This window comes from Mytilus trossulus, chromosome 4 (assembly GCF_036588685.1).
Source record: "Mytilus trossulus isolate FHL-02 chromosome 4, PNRI_Mtr1.1.1.hap1, whole genome shotgun sequence".
Taxonomy (NCBI): Eukaryota; Metazoa; Mollusca; class Bivalvia; order Mytilida; family Mytilidae; genus Mytilus; species Mytilus trossulus.
The window spans coordinates 84,719,910-84,731,251 of record NC_086376.1 but is presented as its reverse complement, the minus strand read 5'-3'; the positions used below and the strand labels follow the sequence as shown (position 1 = coordinate 84,731,251).

General features: G+C 32.1%; 1 protein-coding gene across 1 annotated transcript in view; it reads left to right on the top strand.

The window, feature by feature from the left end:
* The first annotated feature begins 3,954 nt into the window (after window positions 1-3,954).
* The window catches only part of LOC134716186 (eukaryotic translation initiation factor 3 subunit A-like), a 31,852-nt gene continuing 24,464 nt past the window's right edge, over window positions 3,955-11,342 (top strand). Inside the window, exons 1-8 of the mRNA XM_063579016.1 lie at window positions 3,955-4,110; window positions 5,394-5,584; window positions 6,248-6,384; window positions 7,188-7,351; window positions 8,203-8,261; window positions 8,579-8,719; window positions 9,221-9,429; window positions 10,445-10,616. Coding sequence (XP_063435086.1) covers window positions 4,062-4,110; window positions 5,394-5,584; window positions 6,248-6,384; window positions 7,188-7,351; window positions 8,203-8,261; window positions 8,579-8,719; window positions 9,221-9,429; window positions 10,445-10,616 — 1,122 coding nt within the window. The 5' untranslated portion in view covers window positions 3,955-4,061. The remainder of the gene's footprint in view (window positions 4,111-5,393; window positions 5,585-6,247; window positions 6,385-7,187; window positions 7,352-8,202; window positions 8,262-8,578; window positions 8,720-9,220; window positions 9,430-10,444; window positions 10,617-11,342) is intronic.

Below are 11,342 nucleotides of genomic sequence, written 5' to 3'. Positions count from 1 at the left end.
CCATTTGCATTTTTTAGTTAAATTTTAAATATATAAAAATAAATTCTTTCCACATTACATATAGGAGATTAACATATTAAATTAATGTAACTTTTCTTAGGCCGTGTTCACACCAAACGCCGTGTACAGTAAACATGTTTACAATTAGTTTACCGTAATATACACTGGTTTTACATTACATTTGTTCACATCTATACACCTTGTTTAGCTACCTGTACATAAGATTTGTTCACACTTGTAAACTATATGTCATTTAAATGTTAAATAAGGAGAACTGAATTCAAAGTTTTCGGACATTTTTTCTAGCGGTTAGAGAACGATCATTTGACTTCAAGAGGGGGGATGGAAATATTCCGATCCCCAATTTGATAAAAAAAAAAAATCTGTTCATACAGATGATAAAAAAAATATTCTGAATCAAGAGTTTCCCCATACATTATAGTGGTTAATACTGAAAAAAGTATTTGTTCACCAGCATCGAACAAAAACCGGAATAAAAACGTACGCGCGGAAAAAAAATCTGACTCAGATAAAAAAAATAACTGTCCCCCTTTTTTGAGTTAAGATGTTGCTACTTTATGAAAGCCATTTTTATAATTTGTAGTAGTTTGAATAAACTAGTGATGTCTCGATTACGCATCAAAAAACGTTAGCTGCAGCAGCGTGCCGCTACAGCCGAAAAAAAGATATTAGGGATCACTACATTTTTATCTTTTCTGTTTGTTTCAAATGGTATTTCTTCTCCAAGGAGTATTTGGTTAAGGAATAGGGTAACGTTTTTATTTTATTTCAAGTGTTATTTTATGGATCTGAGATACTAGACAAGGTTAGACAAACATATCATTTACCTCACACTTTTTTTAGTCATGCATTTATGCGTGAATCGTTGTTTGAGAAAAGACCAGTCGCGAATATTTCTGTGTACGTCAAGTCGATTCGGGAAGACCTTTTCAAATGAATTAGGCAGCAACTATTTATTTCATTTTTTTGGAGGGGGAGCGGGGGGGGGGGGGGGGGGGGTCGAGGGGTAGGGGGCGTGGGCTATAGATCTTTTCACGAAAAAATTTGATGACAAGTCGAAATCAAATTTAGCATTGTATAAAGTGGCAACTGAGGGGGAAAGAAACAAAAAAAAAAATCATGGCCAAAAACTGGAAACATTTTTTTTTAAAACAAATCCACGGCCCATCACCACCCCACTCCCCTGCCTTTATGTTTTGTTTTCAACTATAATAGCACCCCCCCCCCCCCCCCGAAAGTCAATTATGGGTTCGGCAATGATGCTGCTTAGAGTCTTGATCAGGGGTTAATAAAGTACGTTAAAAAAATTTAACAAAAAAAATATCTGTAAAATTAAGACAACAATTTCTGTAAAGAACTATACTAATAATTATCAAAAATATCAATTTTACTCAAAAATAGTTTCCTCCTTAAATATATACACGATACAACTAATGTCCTTAATGCCTAGTTTTGTGTACACTTAACCTAAACAAGGCCTACATTGACTATCGACTGTGTGTAGATAAAACATGATTTAAACTACATGTAAACATTTAGTTTTATCAATGGGAACGCAATTGTGTTTAGTTTACGTGTGAGTTACACTAACACAACACCTAATTTAGGTCAATGTGAACACGGCCTTAGTAGTTGGAATTTTCAGTTTTAATTCCACTGACAATCGGCGAACTTTTTGAATTAATCTAAGATTTCAGACAAGGTAATCTTTAATAAACATTTGTATCAACTTATATGGTCGGGTTGTTGTCTCTTTGACACATTCCCCATTTCCATTCTCAATTTTACATACGCATATGGTCTGGAACATATATATCTGTGAAGTTTTACAATGTTTTCTCTCACTGGTTATATTGCACGTTAAATTAAATGTACGTTTATGTAATAATGTTTGTTTTCTTTAAAAACTAATTTTAGAGAAATGAACTCTGATTTAACCCCGCCACATTATGTTTGTATACGAGTCTGTCCTTTGTCAGAAGCCTGTTGTTCAGGTGTTGTCGTTTTTTGATGTGTTATACATATTTGTTCTTCGTTCATTTTTGGTGCATGAATTAGGCCGTTATTTTTCTCGTTTGAATTGTTCTACATTTGTCATTTCTTAGCTGACTATACGGTATGGGTTTTGCTCATTGTTGAAGGTCGTACAGCGACCTATAGTTTTTAATTCTGTCATTTTGTCTCTTGTATAGAGCATCGTCTCATTGGCAATCATACCAAACTTTTTTTTGATATGGTGATTAAAGGACATTAATTTTCACGGGATGCTGATTGGATGGATGCTAAGTACTCCCCTCAAGTCAAGCCATTTACGAACAGTTTTTTACATTTTATTTGTAATTTTGTTGTTCAGTTGCTTTGCTGCTCATGGTACGGGAAGTGATGAGTACTAAAAATAATAATTTGCAAAACCAAATTATTAATGTGACTGTCACAAGTCAAAAGCATATTATAATCCTGTATCGTTTTAGTACACGTCAGGTGATTGGTGTTCTCGTCAGGGTCTTTTTTTTGGTGGACTTCTTAATTACACGTAATGGGTGATGTTTATTTCTTAAACCCGTTCTGTGAATTATTTAGTTTCTTAGGCACAGAAGTTTCAAAAATTTACTGTGTTAGCATGTTGTTTGAAGTTCATTGACAAACATGCAGGAATATGGAACTAGATATAGGAAGATGTGGTGTCTTGAAAGCGCAATGGATTTTTTTTTCTAATCTTCGAATGAAACAACGATTTTTCTCCTCACTTCTGAAACCAGTACTATATAAAACTTATGGAAAACAAAAGTATTTCAAAATCCAATGTTGAAAAGTAGTCACGTCACATTGCCGGCAATCATCCACCATTTCCTTTATTTTATAATTGTATGCAAAATAGTCTCCAGCAACTTTAAAAGATCAGCATTGGAACCTATCTTTCAAATTTTCTGTGGATCTAGAAGGAATAAGATGTAAAGACAATTCTCTCTTCTACTTTGACGGAACAAAATCACGGTAAACTTGATCTGTAATAACTAGTCATTATAGAACTATATGTACTAAATATCAAATCTATATATCTTAAAAAATAACGCCCCCTCTGTAAGTAAAACTGATTAGCAGGACTTATAAAGAACCAGGAAGAACGGACAGACAGACGGACTGAGTGCAATCCTACCGGCGGATATATTTTGCTTTATTCATCTAATTGTAAGACAGATAGACGGACTGAGTGCAAACCTACCGGCGGATATATTTTGCTTTATTCATCTAATTGTAATAATATTAATTTGTAAATTCAAGGATTTGTATAGTAAGTAAGTCTTTCTATAAAAATCCTTGGTAAATTCAGAGACATATAATAATGTATTATATGTCTCTGGTAAATTCAATTAAAAAAATGATAAATGTTTGTCTAAAACTAACCCATAAGGTTCAAATACATATATGGTCCAGTTCGTCCTAGACCGTATATGTTTTAATTATGCCGCTTGAAAAAATGACTGATATAACTTTGGTAAATTAAAAACGAAGGGCTTCCTGATCAAGCAACTGCCGGAAGAAATAATGTGGAGTTAAATAGACAAAAGGTTTCCAACTCATTTTTTGATCAACTAGTATATGTTTGTAAAGGGGCCAGCTGAAGAACGCCTCTCGGGGTGCTGGAATTTCTCGCTACATTGAAGACCTGTTGGTGACCTTCTGCTGTTGTTTTTTCTATGGTCGGGTTGTTGTTTTACTCTCTTTGACACCTTCATAATTTCAATTCTCAATTTTAACCTCTTTGAAGTGTAATTGATTGTTCGGCAAAATTATTTCTTCAATAAATATTCAATAAATAAATGAAGAAATTAAATTAAAAATACGGATTTACATACGGGGTTTTTATTTTTCCGTCAAAGTTTTATAGAAGAAACGTACCATGATCTCTTTTTATTTTTATCATGCCCTTTATCTAATGAGTCGGCCATTTTGTACTCCACATGGCCGGGAAGACACATTGAAGTGCGACCGAAGAATTTTTTTATCGGTTTAATACATTATGCACATAAACTGAAAAGATGCCAACATATTTCCAAAGACCAGAGAATGCTCTGAAAAGAGCTAATGGTACTAACTCTTTAACAAATCCTCTTCTTCACTTGATTCAATAATTGCGCTGAATAATTATAAATTATGATTGCCATATGTCGTCGACTACGAGTCTGTTTACCTACTGTGTCTGCATTTAGGGTCTTGTAAGGTCGTGTGAACTATTGATTAATATAACAAGAAAACAAAATAAAAAGTTTTTAACAAATAATGAAATATGATTACTTCTCAGTTTATTATTTTTCCCGCTTCACTTATGTGGGTCTCATTGGGGTCTAAGCTAGTGAAGCCATTTTTTACGTCAGGAGTTTGAGAGCCAATTTTTTTGGGGGGGGGGGACTTTGGCACCTTATTTTGACAAGAAACATTGCCGGTTCGAAATTTTTAGAAATTTGTACGTAGTTTCAAAGTCCTACCTTTTTTGTGCTTATTGGTGTAAAATATTTCCAGAAATATCCAAAAGAAAGGATTAAATAAGATACGATTCCATTTGAAGTGGGGGAATATTTATTTTGTTTGGAAATGATTTCCCACAATTACCACGAAACGTCAATTCCGGTGCATATGATATTTAAAATCCAGTATGTTTTAATGCATCTGATTTCCGGAATGGTTGATTTACATTGTAAGGAAATTTGGGTCTGTCAAATTTTAACGGATTTTAAATTTTACTTTCACTGGAAGTGACCTTTTGTTGGTAAAAAATGGCTTCAGCGTTATGATGTCGTAGGAAGGCGTCCCAGAAATTGCCTTGCCAGACGTCATAATTATTTGGACTAGGTCTAAGCGTGAAGCAGTATTGCCGATTTTTTATAAGAGTGAAACGTGAAAGTCAAATAATTGTGTCGTGAAATCTGGAATGAGGTCTAGTCAGACCCGGGAAATGACAAAAAAATGAGAAAAGCAGTTCGGGTTACTAGAAATAGCAGTTTACATGACAACCAAAAAATATACATTTTAACATGTTCAGACAGTCTAAAGTTGATTTAAAATGTAATTGTAAAAGATGGTTATTGTATTTTCTGAATGAAAATTATAAAGGCATTTTTTTTAAGGTTCATGAATAGACAAAAATGGTTGTACTTTATACACATAAAAAATTGCTGGAGTTGAGGGTACCACAATTTCCTGAGGATTGCAAGAACAAATTAATGTTCCAAGGATAATCAGTTTAATATGACAAAGAAAATATAGAAATTATTTAAAAAAAAAATGTTAAATCAAAGAACCAATTATCTCTAAACTGAATTTGACTTATCCTGTTATTTTCTGTACTACAGTCACACTTAATTTATTTTCAGAGTTTATAGATGTTGGAAAAAAGCAGAGAGCCTTGGATGCACTTTATGATGTCATCAAAAGTAAAAAGCATCGAACATGGCAGAAAATACACGAGCCCATCATGGAGAAGTATCTCCAGTTATGTGTGGAGTTACGGAAGAGTCATATTGCCAAAGAGGGTCTTTACCAGTATAAAAATATATGTCAGCAGGTAGAAATCCATAACGATTGCCTTTAAATTTTTAAGGTGGTATTTCATATAAATAGGATGTGGTATGATTTCAAATGAAATAACTCTCCATAAAGATATCAAATGACACATAAAGTAACAATTATAAGTCAACAGATCAATTGAAAAAGGCTTGACTCGACATTAGATGGATACAAATACTTCTAACAAAAACTGAGTGGATGTGGCCTGGTACTTGTACATTCCAACAATCAAAAGACACTAAGCACAGATTAGTGAATACTTACAACTACTGATACCTAGTTCATAGCCAATAAGAACTTATAACAAAATCTTGTATCCAAGACTAAATTATCAATCAATACACATTCAACATCCATTGGATTTAGTAAAAAAGAGGTTATATTTGTATTCAAGTCATGCAAGTCATTACATTGTATGAATATAAACTTGCATATTTCATTTTTAAAGTTATACAAATCACATGACCATTTTGTTAAAAATTATATTTCTAAAACTGCAAAATTCCTAATCAGAGTTTTCATTTATGAATTATATCTTAGCCTTATAAAACTTTTAATGTCTAGTGTCCTTCGAGTTACATTTTTGTAATACATGTGGCATATAATTACCATTACACTTTTACTAGTATAATTTTACAAACTAATAATTGATATTATTTAGGTAAACATTAAATCCTTGGAAGATGTAGTTAGGAAATACATCAATCTAGCAGAGTTTAAAACAGAGGAAGCAAGACAGGAATCTCATCAAGTTGTTGTAGATATTGATGACTTAGAACAACCAGACACACCTGAAAGGTATAAATTACTCTTCTGCTTTTTAAAAGTACTAAACAATCAATTGTTTTAATTGAATTTAGATATAGGAAGATGTGGTGTGAGTGCCAATGAGACAACTCTCCTTCCAAATAACAATTTAAAAATTAAACCATTATAGGTTAAAGTACAGCCTTCAACACGGAGCCTTGGATCACACAGAACAACAAGCTATAAAGGGCCCCAAAATTACTAGTGTAAACCATTCAAATGGGAAAACCAACGGTCTAATCTATATAAACAAAACGAGAAACGAGAAACACGTATATATTACATAAACAAACGACAACTACTGTACATCAGATTCCTGACTTAGGACAGGTGCAAACATTTGCAGCGGGATTAAACGTAATGGATCCAAACCTTCTCCCTTTTTCTGAAACAATAGCATAACATCACAACATAGAAAAACATACGATAAAATATCAATTGGCAGACTTAACTCAATCAAAAAATTTGTCTTTTAAGGAAAAATGTATTACTATTATAAATATAGAGCCCATTTTAATGAGTGTAGCTAAATGTAATATCTTTGGTTAGTTTGCTTGCTAGCTAAACCATAAAGTCAATGTTCAGTAAAGTATACTTCTCTCCTTTTGAAGTACTTAATAGCCTAGTCCTTTAGACAGATAGATTGGTTATTTGTCAGACTAGTCTACTCTAAAAGGATTTATACTTTTAACTAAATTTCTACATTTCAAAAAAAGCCTTTCTAATATGATAACATACATTTTATATGATGTTTGTGGGTCGTGTACATTAAAGACTTAATTTTATTCTTTCAGTCTGTTGTTGAAAGTAGTCAGTGGAGAAGACACCCAGGACAGAACAGATAGAGCAATCCTGACACCATGGGTCAAATTCCTGTGGGAATCCTACAGACAGTGTCTTGATCTTCTTAGAAACAATTCAAGAGTAGAAAGACTTTATCAGGATATAGCTCAACAAGGTATAGTCACCACATTATAACAAATCTAGATCAACTTTTCAAATATGTCCTTTTATGAGAACAAAACATTGGAAACACTGTTTTTCACCAAATTTGTTATTGAATAAATGTTTAACTTAGTTACCAATCATAGGTTTACCATGATATCTATATTGTATGAATGTTGTATAGAATAAAATCTGCAATATCTTCATTAAAGTTAGACAATTTTATCACAAAATAATTAGACTAAGGAAATGTTACAACTTAAGCATTCAAACTGAAATGGAGTTGGTGAGTATTTTTATGCCCCATTTATGGGCATTATGTTTTCTGGTCTGTGGGTCCATTCGTTCCGCTTCAGGTTAAAGTTTTTGGTCGAGGTAGTTTTTGATGAAGTTGAAGTCCAATCAACCTGAAACTTAGTACACATGTTCCTAATGATATGATCTTTTTAATTTTAATGTCAAATCAGAAATTCCCCCCCATTTTCACGGTCCATTGAACATAGAAAATTATAGTGCGGATGGGGCATTTGTGTACTATGAACACATTCTTGTTCTCTGACAGGTGATTTCCCCCTCCTTGGCTATATTGTTGAACTGGGTTATTTTAGGGGAAAACTAATATCTGTATAATTGGAAAACGTTGATTATTTAAGATTTTCTTTTATGTTATTCTTTCTGACCACTAGGGGAGCTTAAAAGAATCAGTTTGGAATTTAACCCAGTACTAAATTTGGGCTCATCAATTTTATGGCATAATTCACCCTTCAAATTTGGTAAGAATTTCTAAGAAGTAAATAAAGACTGAATAAATTTTAAAACATCCTGAAAACACTTTTGAATTATGATTTTTTCTTCTATTTTCAGCATTTAAATTTTGCTTCAAGTATGGAAGAAAAACAGAATTTAGGAAGTTGTGTGATAATGTAAGTATTTGATTTTGTTGTAGTAGATCTGTAACAATGAAGAAAGAAATAAACAAATAAATCTCGAAATTTGAATCATTTATCATTAATTGTGATGCAGTAAAATGGAACCCTCATTAGAAATTGTGAGGCAATTTAGTCACTCCATAGACTTTTTGTCCTATATACATATATATGTGTACAGTCCTATTTAAATGCATACATACTTTGGGGAATTGCATATGGTGTTTGTTTTCTGATACCAGAAATTAGAACTCTTCTACACATACATGTATATTACTTGTTTAAACCGTGGCATTTGTTTCTATCAATTGTAGCTTAGAACTCACTTGAGCTTGGTTCACAAGCATCAGCACCAGCAGACAGCTATAAACCTTAACAACCCAGACTCCCAGGCCATGCATCTAGAAACAAGATTGGTTCAGTTAGATAATGCTATCAACATGGAACTTTGGCAAGTGAGTAATTTTTTTTCCAGATGTTTGTTAAAACATGCAATATACACTATATAATAATGTCTTTAATGCTTCTTATCTGAAGGTAAAAGACAAATTACAACATATTGATGTTTTCCTCATTTTCAAGTTTCTGCATTTTCACATTTGTATAATAAATTGTTGCATTATAAAGAACAAACTATCCTTTAATGTATCTTTGGTTTAATGTATAAACCCAAATTCCTTTGTTGTGAGTATCATTTTGTTGTTTCAGTGTTCAAAAGTTTAGTCCATGAAAAAATATGACTTCTTCTACAATATTTTTTGATTGGCAGGGGATGATGAAAAAAGTCATCTGTTCATGCCAAAGATATTGTTTTTCAGAAAATTTTGAGTGCTGTCTTAACTTTCTTTTTTCCTGATGTTTAATGAAATAAATTTTCTGTACATTTTATGTCGAATATGGTTAAACGTTCATTTGTTTCAAAGTGTTGTATTTAAAATTTCCATTTTGTTTTACAGGAAGCTTTCAAGGCAGTTGAAGACATCCATGGGTTGATTGGTTTGTCAAAGAAGCCTCCAAAACCTTCACTGATGGCCAACTATTACCAGAAATTAGGTTTAGTCTTTTGGAAATCTGGTAACCAGTTATTCCATGCATCAACACTTCACAGAATGTTCCATTTGTCAAGGGAACAGAGGAAGAATTTGTCACCAGAGGAATTACAGAAGTATGTTCTAAGATTGTACTGTTTTCTGTTAATTCAGAAATTATTGAGTATTTACTATTGTGATTTTGTCATTTTTGACTAATTTGTGTTTTAAAATTTTGTAATATTGAGACAAATCCTGTTTAATTTATATAAATAAATTCTATATGTGAGTTTAAATTATTGCGATTATAACCCTGTCACATTTTTCGCTATAATTTCTGAATTTAAGGTATTTAGAGTACCAGTCTATTTTTTATTGCTCAATTCACGTCCATGCATTGTGAAACCTAATGATTTGAAAGCTTCTATTGATGTTTTATAGAAGCTTTTCAACTCGTTAGGATGAATTGAGCCGAAGAAAAGTTAAACTCACCATTCTTGGATTTCTAATCCCAAAAGCCAAAGCATGAAATGAATTTTTATTCACAGTAAGAGTAATCAATTTTCACTTTGCTTGTTATAGAGAAAGGATGTTTTCAATTCTTCTCAAATCAGATATACACTCTTATAAAGTGTCTGGTATGTAGGGCTTATGGTAAATATTTTGAAGACTGTACAAGTTTGTTGCCTTGGAGTTGCTAGACTGTATTTCATTACTGTTTTGGTGTAAAACAGGGCAGATATAAAAATTATTGCATTTCTTCTTGGGATTTCAGTTGTTGATATTTCAATGATATTGCTAATCTGACAATATATTTATTTTATTATTTGAAAGTTATGTAATTTGGACTATAATATTTCATAATGATATAATAATGTTTAAGATTGGAAGTTTTCATTTCTTATCCAATTAGAAATAATTTTCTTAAAAGTTAAAATCGATAATCCAATCAAAGATTTGCTAAAGCTCTGATCAAGGTGTCTGAAGCTGGTACATTACTGGAATATTTCGAGTTCATTTGGTCAAAAAAGTTCATTTTCTGCGATAAACATGCAAGAAACAATCATATTATCCCATATTTTGTTTAAAGTTTTACTCTGCATTATTTACGCATCAAAGGATTTGCTGTATATGTATGATCTTTCATTGTAGAATGGCATCACGAGTACTCTGTGCTACGCTGGCCATACCTATACCTGCCTCTAGAAATGCAATTGATCAGCTTTTAGAAAGTGACGAGGGAACAATGGAAAAACAAAGACGCTTAGCTCAACTCTTGATGTTACAAAACCCACCAAAGAGAACAGCTCTTATTAAGGACTTAGTAAGTTTGATTTAAAAAGAATTGTAACAGAAGCCAAATGGTTTATGTAATTATTTTACCTTTAACCTGAAAATCCTGTTATGTTACATCATGAATATCTATCTTTGGTGTGTTGCTTAACATACAATTCGCCTTTGCCTTGCTTCACTGAGTGTATAGTTTATATCATTGGCTTTGCAAGGTTTATAGTTGACCTTAAAATGTGTCATTTCTTTAATGTTAATGGGTGGTATACTCTAAAATTCTTGGAGGAGCAAACTTATTTATTATCTAAATTATGTCAAAATCTTGACAATAGTAATTATAAGGAAATTGTAAACACATAGTCATCACTATAAACAAAAATTAATTAACAAGCCTGAAAATCAATCGGTCATCATATTTTATTAAACTAATATGGTGTGTTGAGGTTTTCAAGAAAATGTTACTTTACCAATGATATTTTATTTACATTGGCATTAAATCATGAAAGCTGTGTATAAGGTTATTGCCTTGGCGTTGCTAAACTGTATTTTATTGCTGTTTGGTGTCAAACAGGGCAGATATTAAAATAAATAACTTTCTACTTGGGATTTCATTGTTGATTTCTCAAATGGTATTATTTGACAGAACATTTCATTTATTTTGAATTTATATAATCTGCTATAATATATATATAAATTATAATAAAATATTAGTGTTAAAGATGGAAGGGAAGTATGACCATCAGTATGTGAATTTTACTGT